This window comes from Arachis stenosperma, chromosome 10 (genome assembly GCF_014773155.1).
Source record: "Arachis stenosperma cultivar V10309 chromosome 10, arast.V10309.gnm1.PFL2, whole genome shotgun sequence".
NCBI classification, from domain to species: domain Eukaryota; kingdom Viridiplantae; phylum Streptophyta; class Magnoliopsida; order Fabales; family Fabaceae; genus Arachis; species Arachis stenosperma.
This window is the reverse complement of record NC_080386.1, coordinates 6,333,447-6,355,349: the sequence shown is the minus strand read 5'-3', so window position 1 is coordinate 6,355,349 and position 21,903 is coordinate 6,333,447. Positions and strand designations below refer to the sequence as shown.

The window sequence follows — 21,903 nt, the reverse complement described above, 5'->3', positions numbered from 1 at the left end:
TTCACTCTGATGTTTAGGGCTCCGCTCCCACCACTTCTATGGGAGGAGCTCGATACTTTGTTGTTTTCATTGATGATTATTCATGCTTTACTTGGGTTTATTTGATGACTAATCACCATGAGTTACCTTAAATTTATATTAACTTTGCCACTATAATTAAAACTCAGTTTTCCAAGGTCATTAAGTTTTTTCGACGCGATAATACTATGGAAGACCGTGATTCCAAACTTTTAACCTTTCTTGTAGAACAAGGTACTTTGTCTGAGTTTTCTTGTCCTGGTACGTCTCAACAAAATGGACGAGCTGAACGTAAACATCGTCATATTCTTGACTCTGTTCGTGCAATGCTTCTTTCTTCTTCGTGTCCTGAGCGGACTTGGGGTGAAGCTGTTCTTACTACTATTCAAGTTATCAATAGATTTCCTTCTTCTGTTCTGGGTAACATTGCTCCCTTTGAGCGTATTTATCATACCTCTCCAGATTACAGTTCTCTTCGACTTTTTGATTGTATCTGTTTTGTTCTTCTTCAGTCTCATGAACTTAGTAAACTTGAACCTCGGGCTCGTATGTGTTGTTTCCTTGGTTATGGCACTGAACACAAGGGTTATTGTTGTTGGGATCCTTCCTCTAAACGTATTTGTATATCTCGTCACGTTGTCTTCTGGGAACATCACATGTTTTCTCGGTTCTCCACCTTTGAGTCCATTCCTCCTATCGTGTCACCTTTTTTCACTAACCCCAATGTTGATCTTTTTCCTAGTGATGATTCTACAGGTTCTATCTCGAGTCACCCTCTACAGCCTCCTGTTCTTCCACCTTTTTCATCTCTTGATAATTCTAGACCGAACGGCGATTTTACTCCTACCGTCATGCCTTCTTCTTCCACTCGTTCTTCTAGGGTAAGAAATGTAATACCCTACCACACAGAGCTTTACGCTTAAAAAATAAAACAGAGGTAGTGTAGCATTACGACCTCTAAAATAAAATATATATACATATAATAATTGGAAGAGCGTAGTATACGAGAAGCCTTGAAGGATAAGTAAAACCAAATCGCAAGATTAAAAGCGCAACGCTCAGGAATAAGGATTACTTGCGTACGAAGGAAGCTAAGGTACATAAACATATGTGTATAGAAAGTGAGAATAGAAGGTCAAAGATACAAAATAACCAAGCTCTTAACTCAGCCTGCAAAGCTAAGGCTGGCCGGAGAATATTTATACATATATATAGAAATCCATAACCCAAAATACATAAAAGCAACCCTAGTTTTCCATAAACCTCTATGGGGTGCAAAAGTAAAGCATATATGCATAAGAAGAGTATATACATATAGATATAACAAAATAGAACAAAATGTAAACTCCCAAAAGCGCCACTTCACTGCAAAAAACTCCAAACGCCTAGCGAGGTGCTTCTCAACCTGCATCTGAGAAACACAAATATCCATATGGAATGAGAACCGGGGGTTCTCAGCATGGTAATGGTGCCACAAACATAAGATATAAGGTCCCGAAAAAGTTAAAGACAATCCTAGAACGCCGACACTCAGATTATAAAACCTAAAGGACTAAAGAAGAAACCATAAATTAGGGTGGTCCTCTAAGGATTCCTAGACCTAACCAAAACCATACTAAAACCCTAAACTCTTCTGCCTTTCCTCCAATCCTCCAACATCGATGAAACCACACAAATAAACAAGCAGACAATGGCAAACACAGGTAGAATATAAGTACTGCAGATAGCAAATATAACAATTAAACATAGTAAGTTCACTTAGGGATTCGCAATTAATGCACAAGAAAGCAAATCAAACAATATGTGTATGATGCATGCCTGTCCTATGGCTGATGAGCCTTATTTGTCGGTTATCAAGTCAACCCGACAAGTCCGGCTGCTAAAACCTGGACTGGCCCTCGACGTGCATCCCCAAGAGTCTATAGATAGCTTTTTGTCATATATAAATCTTTCTCATTAGGGGATATCCTTTCCGGAAGTTTATACGTGCCCGGTCACCCTTACGTTGTAGGGTCAACAGAGTATCGACTCTCAACCTGGAGTCCATAGTGGCAAGCCACTGCTCTTTACCCAGAGAAACTCGTATCTCAGATAAAATTAGTGCAAAAACCTCATTTTCATTCATACTCATTCATAATCATTTCATAACAATTCATTATAGCCATAACATCACTTATACATCATATATTTGCACTTTTATACATTATTCATGATAACCCGGAGCAAGTGGGGCGAACCACATCCTTGCATCTACTTGGGGAGCCTCTATACTACCAACCTGGAGCAAGTGGGCGAAATCACAACCCTTGTGTTTATCCAGGAGGTACGTTCTCATATGCCAGGAGGAATAAATGAGGGGATTTTAACCTCCCATCATCTCGCTGGAGGCAATTTTACAATACCAGGAGGAACAAAGAAGGGGATCCTCACCTTTCACAATCTCCTGGGGTCGCACTTTTAAGAAAGAGTGCTCAGATATAACATTTATTCCTTACCTAATTCATCACTTCTCAAGCTTTCTTCATCTCCAAGTTATTTCACCTTCTTAGTTCAAACCCTTTCACTACCAGTACAACTCATTTCTAGGGTCCTAAAGGGTAAACAATAGAAGTTAAGAAGTGCAAAATCATGTCTAAATCACAAAAAATATATGTTGCTAAAAATAGGGTGTGTGCGTACTCACACATGTGTGCGTGTGCACACTTGTACAATTTTTCAAAGATGTGCGTACGCACCAGGAGGTGCGGACGCGCTCAACAGCAAGCATGTCCATGTGTGTGTGTGCGCACCATGGTGTGCGTATGTACGTTTGCCAAAAATCACAGGGTGTGCGAGCGCACACCGCTCGTGCGTACGCACAAGCGAAAACATAGCTCCTGCTCGGCGCGTGTGCACATTAGTGTGCGTACGTACACAAAGGAAAAGACCTGGTTTTGCTATAACTTAAGAAAATTTCAATTTTTGCACAAAACTTCCGACGTCCATAACTTCCTCTACAAAATTCCATTTCCTTCAAAATTTATACCTTTTTTAAAGTTTGTAAAACTATCTTTGATTTGAGACAAATTTCATTCCCATCCAAAATTAGAGGCTCCAGTTATGGACCACCGAAGTTCATTAAAATAAAGTTTTTCAACTAAAACACCAAACTTCTATTTTTACCACATTTCCAACTCAATTCAAAATTCCAAGTTTTCAAACCAACCACAAACAAACTATATTTAATCCAAAACCTTCTCAATCATTCTATTACTCATTAACATACATATACCTCAATTTCGACCTCAAAAATTCAAAACTTAACATAGTTTAATCTTCAACTTACTCATTAACATAGCATTATTCACACATTACAAAATCAATCATCCACCACATTCATATCATCCAACATCACTCCCATTTATGCACATACAACCCAACACACACGACATTAACTAAAACTACCCAACATGCATCAAACATACAATTCAACTTATCTTAAGTCATCTAGCCTAAATTTTCACAAAATATTATATATTATATACGAGAAATCAAAATCATACCTTGGCCAATTTTTCCGTATAATCTAAAGGCAACCCCACAAGGCAAGCTCACAAGTTCTACCACCAAAATTCAGCCTCCAAAGTTTCACCAAGCATCCAACATTCACAATTAAGCTCCAATTCACATATGTACACACCTATATCATATCATTACACCCATACATACACACTTAATACCAAAAATTACAATTAACTAAGGGATTTATTAGGGTTGAATATTTTTACCTTGTATGTACCTCAATTAAGCCAAAACTTACTAATTCCTCAAGTCAATTTAGTCCTAAAACATCAAATTAAGTAATTAACCACAAATCTTAATAGCCAAGACCATGCCATTTTTGGATTTGAGAAGAGGAGATTGAAACTGGGAATGTGATTTTCTTACCTTACAATGTACTGGGCTTTGTAAAGCTCATCACCGTAGACGCGTGGTGGTAGGCAAAATTGTGACTCATACTTTTCACAACTCAAACAATTCCTAGCAATGGCTCCAAAAACTTGGTGCACAATACTATGGTTCACACACATTCTTCACAACTTTGCACAACTAACCAGTAAGTGCACTGGGTCGTCCAAGTAATAAACCTTACGTGAGTAAGAGTCGATCCCACGGAGATTGTTGGTATGAAGCAAGCTATGGTCATCTTGTAGATCTCAGTCAGGCGGATTCTAATGGTTATAATGGTTTTCGAATATAAAGATAAATAAAGCATAAAAAAAGATAGAGATACTTATGTAATTCATTGGTGGGAATTTCAGATAAGCTCATGAAGATGATGTGTTCCTTCTGAATCTCTGCTTTCCTACTAATTTCATCCAATCATTCTTATTCTTTTCCATGGCAAGCTGTATGTTGGGAGATCACCGTTGTCAATGGCTACCGTCCGTTCCAGGTGGCTGTCACCGCACGGCTAATCATCGGTCGGTTCTCGATCATGCAGGAATAGGATTTACTATCCTTTTGCGTCTATCACCACGCCCTACAGTCGCGAGTTTGAAGCTCGTCACAGTCATTCAATCCTTGAATCCTACTCGGAATACCACAGACAAGGTTTAGACTTTCCGGATTCTCAAGAATACTGCCAATGGATTCTAGCTTATACCACGAAGATTCTGATTAAGGAATCCAAGAGATATTCATTCAAGCTTATTTGCATGTAGAACGAAAGTGGTTGTCAGGCACACGTTCATAAGTGAGAATGGTGATGAGCGTCACATAATCATCACATTCATCAGGTTCTTGGGTACGAATTAATATCTTAGAATAAAAATAAGCGTGAATTGAATAGAAGAATAATAGTACTTTGTATTAATACTCGAGGTACAGCAGAGCTCCACACCTTAATCTATGGTGTGTAGAAACTCCACCGTTGAAAATACATAAGTGATGAAGGTGTTCATTGGTTCCGGCCCCAGAGAGGGAACCAGGATAACCAAGACTCTGGTCTAAGGACTAAACGTCCAAAGATCTGAATACAATAGTAAAAAGTCCTATTTATACTAGACTAGTTACTAGGGTTTACAAAAATAAGTCTAAGTGCAGAAATCCACTTCCGGTGTCCACTTTGGTGTGTACTTGGGCTGAGCTTGAGCTTTACACGTGCAGAGGCTTCTCTTGGGGTTAAACGCCAAGTTGTAACGTGTTTTTGGCGTTTAACTCTGGTTTGTGACGTGTTTCTGGCGTTTTACTACAGAATGCAGCATGGAGCTGGCATTGAACGCCAGTTTGTATCGTATAAACGCAAATAAAATATGAACTATTATATATTGCTGGAAAGCCCTGGATGTCTACTTTCCAACACAATTAAGAGCGCACCATTTGGAGTTATGTAACTCTAGAAAATCTATTTCAAGTGTAGGGAGGTCAGAATCCAACAGCATCTGTAGTCCTTTTTCAGCCTCCTATCAGATTTTTGCTCAGGTCCCTCAATTTCAGCTAGAAAATACCTAAAATCACAGAAAAATATACAAACTCATAGTAAAGTCCAGAAATATGAATTTTGCATAAAAACTAATAAAAACATCCATAAAAGTAGCTAGATCTTACTGAAAACTACCTAAAAACAATGCCAAAAAGCGTATAAATTATCCGCTCATCACAACATAAAACTTAAATTGTTGCTTGTCCCCAAGCAACTGAAAATCAAATAGGATAAAAAGAATAGAATATACTATAAATCCCAAAATATCAATGAATATTAGTTCTAATTAGATGAGCTGGACTTCTAGCTTTTTGCTTCTGAACAGTTTTGGCATCTCACTTTATCCTTAGAAGTTTAGAATGATTGACATCCATAGGAACTCAGAGTTCAGATAGTGTTATTGATTCTCCTAGTTAAGTATGTTGATTATTGAACACAGCTACTTTTATGAGTCTTGGCCGTGGCCCTAAGCACTTTGTTTTCCAGTATTACCACCGGATACATAAATGCCACAGACACATGACTGGGTGAACCTTTTCAGATTGTGACTCAACTTTGCTAAAGTCCCCAATTAGAGGTGTTCAGAGCTCTTAAGCACACTCTTTTTGCTTTGGATTACGACTTTAACCACTCAGTCTCAAACTTTTCACTTGGACCTTCATGACACAAGTACATAGTTAAGGACAGCTTGATTTAGCCGCTTAGGCCTGGATTTTATTTCCTTGGGCCCTCCTATCCATTGATGCTCAAAGCCTTGGATCCTTTTTACCCTTGCCTTTTGGTTTTAAGGGCTATTGGCTTTTTCTCCTTGCTTTTTCTTTCTCTTTCTCTTTTTTTTCGCAAGCTTCTTCTTTTTCACTACTTTTTCTTGCTTCAAGAATCAATTTTATGATTTTTCAGATTATCAATAACATTTCTCTTTGTTCATCATTCTTTCAAGAGCCAACAATTTTAACATTCATAAACAACAAGATAAAAAATATGCACTGTTTAAGCATTCATTCAGAAAACAAAAAGTATTGTCACCACATCAATATAATTAAACTAATTTCAAGGATGAATTCGAAACTCATGTACTTCTTGTTCTTTTGTATTAAAAACATTTTTCATTTAAGAAAGGTGAAGGATTCATGGAATTATTCATAGCCTTAAGACATAGTTACTAAATACTAATGATCATGTAGTAAAGACTCAAAACATAGACAAACATATAGCATAAAACTGAAAAATAGAGAGATAAGAACAAGGAAGTTAAGGAATGAGTCCACCTTAGTGAGGGTGGCGCCTTCTTCTTGAAGGACCAATGGTGTTCTTGAGCTCCTCTATGTCTCTTCCTTGCCTTTGTTGCTCCTCTCTCATAGCTCTTTGATCTTCTCTAATCTCATTGAGAATGATGGAGTGCTCTTGGTGTTCCACCCTTAATTGGTTTATGTTATGACTTAATCCTTCTAGAGAAGTGTTGAGTTATTTCCAATAGTTGTTTGGAGGAAAATGCATCTCTTGAGGCATCTCAGAGATTTCTTGATGATGAGCTTCCTCATGCGTCTCTTGAGATCCATGAATGGGCTCTCTTGTTTGCTCCATCCTCTTCTTAGTGATGGGCTTGTCCTCTTCAATGAGGATGTCTCCTTCTATGACAACTCCAGCTAAGTTGCATAGATGGAAAATGAGATGAGGAAAAGCTAGTCTTGCCAAGGTGGAGGGCTTTTCGGCTACTTCGTAGAGTTTTAGAGAGATGACTTCATGAACTTCTACTTCCTCTCCAATCATGATGCTATGGATCATGATGGCCCGATCTACAGTTACTTCAGTTCAGTTGCTAGTGGGGATGATGGAGCGTTGGATAAACTCCAACCATCCTCTAGCCACAGGCTTAAAGTCAAGTCTTCTCAATTGAACTGGCTTGCTTTTTGAGTCTCTTTTCCATTGAGCTCCTTCCACACATATGTCCATGAGGACTTGGTCCAATCTTTGATCAAAGTTGACCCTTCTAGTGTAGGGGCGTGCGTCTTCTTGCATCATAGGCAAGTTAAATGCCAACCTTATGTTCTCCGGACTGAAATCTAAGCATTTCTCCCGAACCATTGTAAGCCAATTCCTTGGGTTTGGGTTCATGCTTTGATCATGGTTCCTAGTGATCCATGCGTTTGCATAGAACTCTTGAACCGTTAAGATTTCAACTTGTTGAATGGGATTGGAGAGAACTTCCCATCCCCTTCTTCTAATCTCTAGATATTCGCCCTTTTTTAGCTTAAAAGGGATCTCAGGGATCACCTTTTTCTTGGCCACAACTTCATAGAAGTGGTCTTGATGGGCTTTTGAGATAAATCTCTCCATCTCCCATGACTCAGAGGTGGAAGCAATTGCCTTCCCTTTCCTCTTTCTTGAGGTTTCTCTGGCCTTAGGTGCCATCAATGGTTATGGAAAAACAAAAAAGCTATGCTTTTACCACACCAAACTTAGAATATTGCTCACCCTTAAGCAAAAGAAGAAAGAATAGAAGAAGAAGATATGGAGGAGAGGGAGAGAGGTGAGGGTTTCAGCCAAAGAGGAGAAGAGAGGGTTGTGTTGTGTGAAAATGAAGAAGGATTGAGGGGTTTATATAGTGGAGGGATAGGGGTTTGGGTTCGGTCATTTAGGGTGGGTTTGGGTGGGAAAGAGATTTTGAATTTGAAGGTAGGTGGGGTTTATGGGAAAGAGTGGATGGATGTGATTGGTGAAGGGGTAATGGGGAAGAGAGAATGAGGTGATTGGTGAAGGGTATAGTGTTATTGGATTGTGTGAAGAAGAGAGAAGTGGGGTAGGTGGGGATTCTGTGGGGTCCACAAATCCTGAGGTGATCCTGTGGGGTCCATAGATCTTGAGGTGTCAAGGATTTCTCATCCCTACATCTTTTAGGCGTGTAAAACGCCCTCTGTATACAATCCTGGCGTTTAACACCAGGCTGATGCTTGTTTCTGGCATTAAACGCCCAAATGTAGCCTGTTTCTGGCGTTAAACGCCCAAATATAGCCTGTTTCTGGCGTTTAACGCCAACCTGATGCTTAAACGCCAGACAGCTCTTCCTCCAGGGTGTGCTTTTTCTTTTTGCTATTTTTGATTCTGTTTTTAATTTTTGCAATTGTTTTATGACTCCACATGATCATAAACCTAATAAAACATAAAAGAACAATAGAAATATAAATAAATAAAAATTGGGTTGCCTCCCTATAAGCGCTTCTTTAATGTCAATAGCTTGACAGTGAGCTCTCATGGAGCTTTACAGATGTTCAGAGCATGATGAGGGCCTCCCAACACCAAACTTAGAGTTTGAATGTGGGGCTTCTCAACACCAAACTTAGAGTTTGGTTGTGGCCTCCCAACACCAAACTTAGAGTTTGATTGTAGGGGCTTTGTTTGACTCTGTATTGAGAGAAGATTTTCATGCTTCCTCTCCATGGTTGCAGAGGAAGATCCTTGAGCTTTAAACACAAGGTAGTCCCCATTCAATTGAAGGACTAGCTCTCCTCTGTCAACATCAATCACAGCTCCTGCTATGGCTAGGAAGGGTCTTCCAAGGATGATGCATTCATCATTATCCTTCCCAGTGTCTAGGATTATGAAATCAGCAGGGATGTAAAGGCCTATAACCTTCACTAACACGTCCTCTACCAATCCATAAGCTTGTTTTATTGACTTGTCTGCCATCTCTAATGAGATTCTTGCAGCTTGTACCTCAAAGATCCCCAGTTTCTCCATTACAGAGAGTAGCATAAGATTTATACCTGACCCCAGGTCACACAGAGCCTTCTCAAAGGTCATAGTGCCTATGGTACAGGGTATTAAGAATTTACCAGGATCTTTTTTTTTTTTTGAGGTAAAGTTTACTGAACCCATGTATTTAGTTCACTAATGAGCAAGGGAAGTTCATCTTCCCAAGTCTCATTACCAAACAACTTGGCATTCAGCTTCATGATGGCTCCTAGATATTGAGCAACTTGCTCTTCAGCTACATCTTCATCCTCTTCAGAGGAAGAATAGTTCTCAGAGCTCATGAATGGCAGAAGAAAGTTTAAAGGAATCTCTATGGTCTCTATATGAGTCTCTGATTCCTTTAGGTCCTCAATAGGAAACTCCTTTCTGTCTGGAGGACGTCCCATGAGGTCTTCCTCATTGAAATTCATGTCCTCCCCTTCCTCTTTGGATTTGGACATTTTGATTATATCAATGGCCTTGCACTCTCTTTTTGGATTCTCTTCTATATTGCTTGGGAGAGTACTAGGAGGAGTTTCAATGATTTTCTTACTCAGCTGACCCACTTGTGCCTCCAAGTTTCTAATGGAGGACCTTGTTTCATTCATAAAACTTAAAGTGGCCTTAGATAGATTAGAGACTATGTTTGCTAAGCTAGAGGGGCTCTGCTCAGAATTCTCTGTCTGTTGCTGAGAAGATGATGGAAAAGGCTTGCTATTGCTAAACCTGTTTCTTCCACCATTATTAAAGCCTTGTTGAGGCTTTTGTTGATCCTTCCATGAGAAATTTGGATGATTTCTCCATGAGGAATTATAGGTGTTTCTATAGAGTTCACCCATGTAATTCACCTCTACCATTGTAGGGTTCTCAGGATCATAAGCTTCTTCTTCAAAAGATGCTTCTTTAGTACTGTTGGATGTATTTTGCAATCCATTCAGACTTTGAGATATCATATTGACTTGATGGGTCAATATTTTGTTCTGGGCCAGTATGGCATTCAGAGCATCAATTTCAAGAACTCCATTCTTCTGAGGCGTCCCATTACTTATAGGATTCCTCTCAGAGGTGTACATGAATTGGTTATTTGTAACCATGTCAATGAGTTCTTGAGCTTCTGCAGGCGTTTTCTTTAGGTGAATGGATTCACCTGCAGAATGGTCCAGTGACATCTTAGAGAACTCAGATAGACCATCATAGAATATATCCAAAATGGTCCACTCTGAAAGCATGTCAGAAGGATACTTTTTTATCAACTGCTTGTATCTTTCCCAAGCTTCATAGAGGGATTCACCATCTTTTTTTCTGAAGGTCTGAACATCCACTCTAAGCTTGCTCAGCTTTTGAGGAGGAAAGAACTTGGCCAAGAAGGCCGTGACCAGCTTATCCCAAGAGTCCAGGCTATCTTTAGGTTGTGAGTCCAACCATGTTCTAGCTCTGTCACTTACAGCAAAAGGGAAAAGCATGAGCCTGTAGACTTCAGGATCTACTCCATTAGTCTTAACAGTATCACAGATCTGCAAGAACTCAGTTAAAAACTGATAGGGATCTTCTGATGGCAGGAATTGAGATGCTTCTTCCATAAAAATTGGAAGTAGGTGTAGTATAATCACCAAGCATCCTCCTTACATTATTGTTGTTGTCATTATTTTTGGCTGCCATCTCCTCTTCTTTTTCGAAAATTTCTGTAAGGTTTTCTCTGGATTGTTGTATTTTAGCTTCTCTTAGTTTCTTCTTCAGAGTCCTTTCAGGTTCAGGATCTACTTCAACAAGAATGTTCTTGTCCTTGCTCCTGCTCATATGAAAAAGAAGGGAACAGAAAATAATAATAGGGATCCTCTTTACCATAGTAGAGAGATTCCTTTATGTGAGTAGAAGAAAATAAGAAGAAAATCCGAACATAGGTAGAGGGGAGAAGAGGGTTTGAATTTTGAGTAGAAGAGAAGTGTTAGTACATAAATAAATAAATAGAAGAAGATGAGAGAGATGAGTTTTCGAAAATTAACTAAAATAAAAGAAAAATATTTTTGTTTTTATTTTAGATTAAAGTTAAAATTCGAATTTATAAAAAGGAATAAAATTAAAATTTAAAACAATTAGTTAAATAAAAAGATTTTTGGAAAAGAGGGAGGTGAATTTCGAAAATTAGAGAGAGAAAAGTAGTTAGGTGGTTTTGAAAAAGATAAGAAATAGTAAAACAAACAAAAAGTCAATTAGTTAGTTGAAAAAGATTTGAAAATCAATTTTGAAAAGATAAGGGAGTTAGAAAAGATTTTTGAAATTGATTTTGAAAGAGATATGATTGAAAAGATATGGTTGAAAAAGATTTGATTGAAATTTATTTTGAAAAAGAAATTTAGAAAGATTTGATTTTTAAAATTAAAATTGATTACTTGACTAACAAGAAACTAAAAGATATGATTATAGAATTTAAAGATTGAACCTTTCTTAACAAGAAAGTAACAAACTTCAAATTTTTGAATCAATCACATTAATTGTTAGTAAAATTTTTGAAAATTATTAAATAAAATTAAGAAAAAGATTTTGAAAATCAATTTTTAAAATTTTCGAAAAAAAAAAGAAAAATGAAAAAGATTTATTTTTGAAAAAGTTTTGAAAAGATAAGATTTTTAAAATTGAAATCTTGACTTAACTAACAAGAAACAACTTATTTTAAAAATTTTTGACTAAGTCAACACAAAGATTTCGAAATTTATGAGTAAAATGAGGAAAAGATATTTTTTTTATTTTTTTGAATTTAATGTGGAAAGAGAAAAACAACAAAATGACTCAAGACATAAAAATTATGAATCAAAACAACTAATGCATGCAAGAACACTATGAATGTCAAGATGAACACCAAGAACACTTTGAAGATCAAGATGAACATCAAGACTTATTTTTGAAAAATTTTCAAGAGAGGAAAACATGCAAGACACCAAACTTAGAAATTTTCAATGTTTAGACACTATGGATAAAAAAATGCATATGAAAAATAACAAAAGACACAAAACAAGAAAATATGAAGATCAAACAAGAAGACTTATCAAGAACAACTTGAAGATCATGAAGAACACCATGCATGAGTTTTTCGAAAAATGCAAGAAACATAGATACATGCAATTGACACCAAACTTAAAACATGTCAAAAGACTCAAATAAGAAACACAAATTTTTTTTTTATGATTTTATAAATTTTTTTGAATTTTTCGAAAATATCTTTTTGGAAAAACGAAAAAGAGAAAAAATTTTTGAAAACTTTTTGAGAATAAAATAAAGGTTAAAACAAGAAGAAAATTACCTAATCTGAGTAACAAGATGAACCGTCAGTTGTCCAAACTCAAACAATCCCCGGCAACGGCGCCAAAAACTTGGTAGGCAAAATTGTGACTTATACTTTTCACAACTCGAACAATTCCTAGCAATGGCTCCAAAAACTTGGTGCACAATACTATGGTTCACACACATTCTTCACAACTTCGCACAACTAACCAGCAAGTGCACTGGGTCATCCAAGTAATAAACCTTACGTGAGTAAGGGTCGATCCCACGGAGATTGTTGGTATGAAGCAAGCTATGGTCATCTTGTAGATCTCAGTCAGGCAGATTCTAATGGTTATAATGGTTTTCGAATATAAAGATAAATAAAGCATAAAATAAAGATAAAGATACTTATGTAATTCATTGGTGGGAATTTCAGATAAGCGCATGAAGATGCTGTGTTCCTTCTGAATCTCTGCTTTCCTACTGCTTTCATCCAATCATTCTTACTCCTTTCCATGGCAAGCTGTATGTTGGGGGATCACCGTTGTCAATGGCTACCGTCCATCCTCTCAGTGAAAATGGTCCAGGTGCGCTGTCACCGCACGGCTAATCATCTGTCGGTTATCGATCATGTAGGAATAGGATTTACTATCCTTTTGCGTCTGTTACCATGCCCTACAGTCGCAAGTTTGAAGCTCGTCACAGTCATTCAATCCCTAAATCCTACTCGGAATACCACAGACAAGGTTTAGACTTTTCGGATTCTCAAGAATGCTGCCAATGGATTCTAGCTTATACCACGAAGATTTTGATTAAGGAATCCAAGAGATATTCATTCAAGCTTATTTGCATGTAGAACGAAAGTGGTTGTCAGGCACACGTTCATAAGTGAGAATGGTGATGAGCGTCACATAATCATCACATTCATCAGGTTCTTGGGTGCGAATGGATATCTTAGAATAATAATAAGCATGAATTGAATAGAAGAACAATAGTACTTTGCATTAATACTCGAGGTACAGCAGAGCTCCACATCTTAATCTATGGTGTGTAGAAACTCCACCGTTGAAAATACATAAGTGATGAATGTGTTCATTGGTTCTGGCCCCAGAGAGGGAACCAGGATAACCAAGACTCTGGTCTAAGGACTAAACGTCCAAAGATCCGAATACAATAGTAAAAAGTCCTATTTATACTAGACTAGTTACTAGGGTTTACAAAAATAAGTCTAAGTGCAGAAATCCACTTTCGGAGCCCACTTTAGTGTGTGCTTGGGCTGAGCTTGAGCTTTACACGTGCAGAGGCTTCTCTTGGGGTTAAACGCCAAGTTGTAATGTGTTTTTGGCGTTTAACTCTGGTTTGTGACGTGTTTCTAGCGTTTTACTACAGAATGCAGCATGGAGCTGGCGTTGAATGCCAGTTTGCATCATCTAAACTCGAATAAAGTATGGACTATTATATATTTCTGGAAAGTCCTGGATCTCTACTTTCCAACGCAATTGAGAGCGTGCCATTTGGAGTTCTTTAGCTCTAGAAAATCCATTTCGAGTGTAGGGAGGTCAGAATCCAACAACATCTGTAGTCCTTTTTCAGCCTCCTATCAGATTTTTGCTCAGGTCCCTCAATTTCAGCCAGAAAATATTTGAAATCATAGAAAAACACACAAACTCATAGTAAAGTCTAGAAATGTGAATTTTGCATAAAAACTAATAAAAACATCCCTAAAAGTAGCTAGATCTTACTGAAAACTACCTAAAAATAATGCCAAAAAGTGTATAAATTATCCGCTCATCACGTGGCCACAAACAGTGCGGTGATCGAAACTCGGGGTGAAATGTTATATGGAATTGATTATGATGTTAGGGTTGGAAGCTCTTCTTCCTCCGTCCCTTCCTTTGTGCAGCGTGAATAATATTTGGGGGATGAAGAGAATGCTAAGTCCTTGGTTAATGAGGCTTGGGTTGGGCCCGGTTTGACCGGTTCGGCCCGTTTGGCCCAGTCTTGGGCCAAATTAGTGTCAAAATTCTTCTTTTAATTAGCTTTATCTTATTAAACTATAAAATTCATATTTCTAATTTCTTTTATTAGAAATTAATTTATTGATTAATTATTCACTAATTTTACAGAGTTTACATCCTACCCACTTAATTAAGAATTTTGCCCTTAAAATTTAGATTCAGTTACCTAAAAAGAGGTGTGGGTAGTCCTTCCGCATATCTTATTTGAGTTCCCAAATATGTTTCCCAATTCCAGCTCTACTCTCAGCATTCCTCTGCTAACAAAACTCTTTCTCTGCATAGCCACTTAGCACTGGTATCATATTTTTAATTCTAACCGAAGTTACTTGAACCGTTAGATCCTTTCTCAGTTGCACTGGTTCAGGTTCTAATACGTGATTGGTATCAGAAGTGTACTCTTAAAACTATGAAACGTGAAATACGTGATTGGTATCAACTATCAAATTCGGGAACTAATACTAAGATGTTTGATGCTCCAGTTTCAAATCAACACAGAGGCTTTTAGCGCATCGTAAAACCTCATCTTCTTTCTGATGTATAGTTTCGTCAGTATCTCTGATAAATGGTCTGCTCCGATGGACGGAATGGACTTGGTCAATTAATCTGCGATTACCTTGCAGCATTACTTCCTGTCCTAGCCCTCGATAACCCCTTTTATAATCAGTAACAATCCCTTTTCACTTTCATTGTGAAACCTTTCCATGGTTGCCACATCATGGATGACTTTTAGTACTTGCTCCTCATCTTCTACCATGTCAGATATTTAGTCACACGCGCCGCCATGTTATTCATCATTTTGGGCCACCCAACCCTATTTTATCAAAATTGTGATACATTTTAGTAATTCTAGGTTGAATTGAAATTCGTTCTTGATGGCTTCAGACAATGGTTTACGTCTCCACTTTCTACATTAGGTACACTAATCTCTTCTTATACTTTCGAATCCGTTTCTTCATTCTTCTAAGTTTTATTCTTTATTTCCCTCGATCTCTTCTTGATTCCCTTTTGTTTACCAGACTTCGACATCCTTGATAGCTCTCTATTGTCTTGTTACACTTCCTGTATCTCATTTTTACCACATTTCAAAATTGCAATGGATTTAGTCCAACACCTCCAACTACACTCTCAATATCCAAATTAGAAATTCAATTTGCCTAGCATTCCTTCCTCTAGGATTAAGAAATTTCTTGCTCAGGGCATCCGCTACTACCTCACAATGTTGCATCAGCATGCATTCTAAGTCAGTCAACGACGCATCACAGTAACTCCGAATAGTCCTTTAGGTTCGGGTATCCCAAATACTGGCACTAAGGTTAACCTTTTCTCTCGTGTTTTGAAGCTTCCATCATATTTAGGTGTCCATACACACGGTGCATCACATCGAGTTAACTTAATCGTATGTAATACGATCGACGAGAATTAAGGCTCCAGAACTCTCCTTAATATCGCATTCCTCCACGTTTCATATTTCACATCCAGAAATCTTACTTTAAGAGACTATTGTCTTGATGGGTATATCTAGAAATTGTACGATAGTCTAACTAAGCTCGAATTGATTTCCAAGGAATTATTAATCTCAAAGAAGAACGAACAACACATACGGTGTTTATAAGAAATCTGAAGAAAGTCTTGTATACGGTCAAATAGAGTTGTACAAAAATAATGAAATACACAAGAATAAAAACTAAGGAGCATCTCAAGAAAGAAATTCAAATCAAAACCTGGATAGAAAGAACAAGGCATGTCAAATTAAATAAGTTCTAGTTAACTCTAAAGAAATGCAAGTTTACAAAGGAAAGCGACTCGACACATCGCAAGTCTTCAAGATTCAAGGATTATGTGATTATACTAGGACAAGTTCAGGCTTATTCCAAAAGCAACAAGCTTTATGCGATTAAGGAATAGAATTGGAAAAACGACAAATTTGGCTTTTCAAGAAGAAATTCAAGATAAAGTTTTCAATGTAAGCTATAAAAGAAAGGTTAGTTCAAGTCGTGAGGATGAGTTGGCGCACCCTCTCTCTCGCGTAGAGCTTCCTGTTGTTGCCTTTCCTCTTCACTTGACATAACTAGTACCTCCCACAGAAAAATACTTGGTCGAATGGGTTTCTTTTTTGCTACTTCCTTCAACTACCTCCTAAATTCTGTCGATTATCACGGTGTCTTCTATCATGGTACAATCGAAGTTAATCCGGCTTCTGGCACTAAGTCTATCGCAAACTCACTTTCTCTCTAAGATAGATATTCTGGTATACCTTCAAGAATTACTCCGAGAACTTTCTCGCAATAAGGATTTGGCCTCATCTTCACTCGCCTCTTAAACAATTTCTAGCTAAAGGTTGAATCCACCCCATTCCTCTTCCTCGTAGTTTATTTTCAATGTGTTTCGAATAATAACTCTGCGTAGTTCTCCACACTTCCGATTCCTTACATATAATCCAACCCGCTTCCACTGCATTCACTCTGATTCTTAAGCTTCAAGAACTAAGCCACTCTTTTAAGTTAAATAAATACTCTATCTCAATAATTGGAAATCATTGGTCGATCATTCGTTTAGAAACCACTATTATCAAAACATACCGCGCGTTACAATTGAATGCTATATACAAATATCATGCAAGGCAGTTAAAAATTCAGTAACTAGTTTACCATTACCTCGGGTCTAAGAATTAAACTTAACTGAGTCCCAGCTCCTCCTATGTGAACAATCTCGAGATATATGCCCTGGCTTCCCGCACTGGTAGGGCTGGCAATACATACCCTACCCGCGGGTACCCTACCCGGCCCAACCCGTTCGGGTAGGGTAGGCTACCCGACCCGCTGCGGGTAGGATAGAGTGCGGTCCGGGTAGGCCTGCGGGTAGGGTAGGGTACGGGTTTAGGGTGTACTCTACCCTACTCTACCCGCACCCCCCATATATAACATGTTTTTAAAAATTTATATGCATAGTGAAGGAAGTGGGAGTTGAACCCTTAACCTCCTTCATGTGTAGGAATTAAGTAACCACTAAACTAGTTACTTGCTTTGATAATATATTGCATTTGTATATTTATAAAGTTACCATAAAATAAAAGTTAAACAAAAATAAAAATCATATATATTATTCAAGATTCAGAAATCACTCATTAGAAACCCTAAAAGGCTAAGACGAAGTGGGAGGCTGGTGCCGTTTCTTCCCAAGTTTCTTCCCAAGCCCTAAGCCTCAGACCTCAGTGCTCCATTGCTCCAACTCTCCTTCCTCGTTCGTCGTTCCTCCATTGCCGCCACTCTTCTTCCTCCTCTGTGCTCTCCTCGCAACGCCGCTGATTCGTGACCTTCTCTCCTCTCTACGCTGCTGCTCTATTTTCTTCTTGGTATGTACTTTGCATTTGAATCTGTGAAAATTGGGGCTTTACTAGTGGTGAATCATATGTCTTTCATTCAATGCTTGCTGTGCCCAACTAGCTTGAATCTGCTCTGTTTTCTTCTTGATACGCTGCTGCTGCTCTGTTTTATTCAATGCTTGCTATTTTTTATGTATAAATGGTTTTTCTGAATCTTAATGATAGTACTATTGTGTAGGTTTTACTATTGTGAAAAAAGAATGCCTTATTCTCACAGTGTGATGTGTCGCATTCAACTTCTGAATGTAAACAAAATTAAAGGAGCTTTCATTAAGACAAATCATTCAATCCAATTACCTTATATTAATTTTCAAGTATCAATATCATATATTATAATAGATTTAATTAGTAAAGCCAAAATATGTAAAAGGCTAAAAGCTCTAACTCAAACCTTTGACCACAGTTATCTGCACCCCTTGAGTTCTTATTTGATGGTTGTCATTATCTGTCTCTAAACATACAATCCATTTCGAATTTAGGATTTATGAGGAAAGTTGACCGACGGATCATATATATTTTGGTCAATTTCTTATTTTATTTCAATTTGATGATTTCATGTAAATGGAAAATGCTAATTTGATAAGAGTAGTATTAGATGTATAGTTAAATGGGGGAGACTTAGAATTTGGCGACAAAAAGGAACTTATTTATGTAATTTTTTTATATGATAATTAGCAACCTGAATAACAACAACCAATTTTTACTATTGTGTAGGTAATAATGGATAGTACCAACATGGATGTAGTGGCTCAAGAACAACAAGAAGAAACTCCTATTGAAGAAACTGCTAATTTTGTTCCAGATGAGTCTGTCTCGGGTGAAAATAGCAATAAATCTTTATTGAAAAGTGTTTATTGGCAATACTTTAGTAGATATAAAGAGGGGGAAGAGTGGAAAGCAAAGTGCAACCATTGTAAGTCAGTTCTTGGTGCCAATCCAAGGAATGGGACTACAAATTTGAAGAAACATGTGCTCCATTATTGTAAGAGAATAAAATTAGCAAATTCAAGACAATCAACAATTGCCGAATCTCTTCAAAGACATGGAAAGAATAGTTCAGATTCTTTTATATTTGATGCATCTCACACAAGAAAATTGATTGCCAAGTCCATTTGTATGCATGAGTATCCTTTGTCATATGTGGATCATGTTGCAACAAGAGAAGTGTTTGCTTCAATGCAACCAACGTTTAAGATGCCAAGCCGAAACACAATCAAGAAGGATATCTTGGAAATGTACGAAGTGGAGAAGCTTAACATAAACAAGATGATGGATGCAAATGATAGTCGAGTGGCTATTACAACTGACATGTGGACTTCCAACCAGGAAAAAGGATACATGGTTGTTACAGCACACTACATTGATAATTCATGGAATTTGCAAATGCGAGTATTGAGGTAATACCTTAAACTTTGCTTCTAGTATAAGATATGCTTTCTAATTCTTGATGTACTTGTGATTTTTTTATCTGATATATTTATAATAATTTTCAGCTTTACTTATGTTCCTGCTCCTCATTCAAGTGAAGTTCTCTCTAATGCATTAATGAAAGTTTTGTTGGAGTGGAACTTAGATAGAAAATTATCAACTATTACATTGGATAATTGTTCTACAAATGATGCTATGATTGATGTGTTGTTGGGACGTTTAGACTCAAATTATTTGTTGTTAGGGGGTAAGTTATTGCATATGCGTTGCTGTGCTCATATTTTAAACCTAATTGTGAAGGATGGTTTCAATTTAGTTAAAGAAAGTGTGGAGAAAATTCGTAATAGTGTGGTGTATTGGACTTCAACTAGTAAAAGACATGAAACCTTTGTGAGTTGGTGTAGTAAGTCAGGTGTTCCCTTTACCAAAAAATTATCTCTTGATTGTATGACTAGGTGGAATTCCACTTATGTGATGTTAGAAACTGCATGGTTGTACAGAGATGTCTTTGCTCGACTAAAACAAAAAGATTCCAATTATAAAAGTGTGCCAAGTAATGAGGAATGGGAACTTGCAAAAGAAATTTGTGGTAAATTAAAACTTTTTTATGATGTGACTCAGTTGTTTTCTGGAACTCAAGTTCCAACTGCCAACATTTACTTTAATAAAGTATGTGAGATACATGTTGGATTGGAAAAATGGGCTGTTTCTCCTAACCCAGTTATTAGTAGCATGGCATGTATGATGAAGAGAAAGTTTGATAAGTATTGGGAAGAAATTCATGGCATTATGGGTGTTGCTGCAATTCTAGATCCTAGGTATAAGCTTGATGGGCTTGAATATAAGTTTGCTAGGGTATGTGAAGATCCTAATGAATGCACAAGGAAAGTTGAGAGAATCAAACAGGCATGTTATGACTTACTTCATGAATATCAAAAGAATACATCTAATTCAAGCAATATGTCAGTGGAATCTACACAAGAGCTTAGGGTTAATGCAGATGAAGATGATGATGTTGGTTATCAATTGTATATTAGACAAAAGAAGAAGGAAAAATGTTCATTTGTGAAGACGAAATTTGATCACTATGTAGAGGAAGATGTTCATCCTTTAATTCCTGATTTTGATATATTAGCCTGGTGGAAGGTAAATGGCGTTAGGTTTCCAACTCTTCAGAAAATTGCAAGAGACATATTTGCCATCCCTGTGTCTACTGTTGCTTCTGAGTCTTCTTTTAGCACAAGTGGCCGTATAATTGCTACTCATCGTGGTAGTCTTCATGAAGATACGGTAGAAGCTCTTATGTGCAATCAAAATTGGTTGTGGGCAGAATATTATAAAAGAGGTTATTTATGTTTTCAAGTTTTTTAATTTGTTTAGAAATTATAATTATGTTAAAATTATATAATAAAATTGTTGTATTTGATTTTTAGGTGGAAAACCTGATTATCAAACTGCTAATGAAGATGATGATGCATTTTCTGAACTGACGGAAGAATAATGTTGCAAGAACTTGAAATTAAAAGAAATGTTTGAAGACATTTATCTTTGTTTATGTTATTTTAATTTTATTAAGAACTTGATAATTATGCTATTTGTAATTTTATGTTGGATTTGTTTAGGACTTTATCGTGTTTAATTTTAATTTCAACTTAGTTTTTTATTTTATTAATATAACAATATGTATGTTTGTAATTTTATGTTGAATTTCTTTAAGATTTTATTGTCTTTTATTTTAATTTGAATTTAGTTGTTTATTTTTTTATTTTATTAATATGTATGAAATTTAGAATGATTGAGTTTTATATTTATTTTTAAAAAAATTAATACTTCTGCAGGTAGGGTAGGGTAGGGTAGGGTTTTGTAATTTAGGGTGCGGGTAGGGTACGGGTTGAGAGACTCTCAACCCGCGGGTAGAGTAGGGTAGAGTTTTATTGAGATTTTCTACCCGCGGGTAGGGTTAGGGTAGGGTCCAAACCCTACCCTACCTTACCCATTGCCAGCCCTACGCACTGGTAACATACGCTTAGTCTGCCCCTACATGGTCTGTTTTAATGATACTTTTTGCATCTTGGACACTTTAAGTCTTCCAGTTGAGTACTAGTCTACTCTTCTGAATCTTGTCCCCGACGGTTGTCATTTCATCGGTCATTGTTCAGGCGATGAGAATGTGAAGTGATATAATAACCCCTTTTGAAACTTTGGCTCCTAGGTGTAATCTTCTTTTCCTTTTTCTTTGTGAAAGATTTCTGGCGGTCACTCCTTGCCACCACAGTCCTTCTTGAGCTTTCTCCCGTTGCTTGACCCGTGTTAACTAACTCTGGATAATTCACTATTTTTACTGCTACCACTGTACTCGGGACATTATTTCCAAATTCATATCCAGTACCATCGTCGTTACCAACTCTAACTTGTTGTTCCATCCTGCCCATCGCTCGGCTGGTCGCAGCAGCAACAGCACCAATGGCAGCAGCAGCACTCGTCATTGCGATCATGAAATTGGTCAAACTACCTACGAATATGGTTACCTTGTTACCTTTCCATTTTGGACCTTGATTATGCCCACGAGATGCCATTTGGTTCCTGTTCATGCCAAGCAA

General features: G+C 37.3%; 1 protein-coding gene across 1 annotated transcript; it reads left to right on the top strand.

Moving 5' to 3' along the window:
• Positions 1–206: 206 nt before the first annotated feature.
• Positions 207–20,804, top strand: LOC130956653 (zinc finger BED domain-containing protein RICESLEEPER 2-like). Its single transcript, XM_057883674.1, has 4 exons — positions 207–899; positions 18,590–19,272; positions 19,369–20,648; positions 20,737–20,804. Exons 1-4 carry the CDS (start codon positions 207–209, stop codon positions 20,802–20,804), a joined length of 2,724 nt encoding a protein of 907 aa, XP_057739657.1.
• The last annotated feature ends 1,099 nt before the right edge of the window (positions 20,805–21,903 follow it).

Bases quoted from the DNA above. Each gene is read 5' to 3' on its own strand.
- LOC130956653 (XM_057883674.1), top strand. From the start codon at position 207: ATGGAAGACCGTGATTCCAAACTTTTAACCTTTCTTGTAGAACAAGGT. The intron at 19,273-19,368 runs GTAATACCTTAA...AATAATTTTCAG, and splicing joins TTGCAAATGCGAGTATTGAG to CTTTACTTATGTTCCTGCTC. The intron at 20,649-20,736 runs GTTATTTATGTT...TTTGATTTTTAG, and splicing joins GGCAGAATATTATAAAAGAG to GTGGAAAACCTGATTATCAA.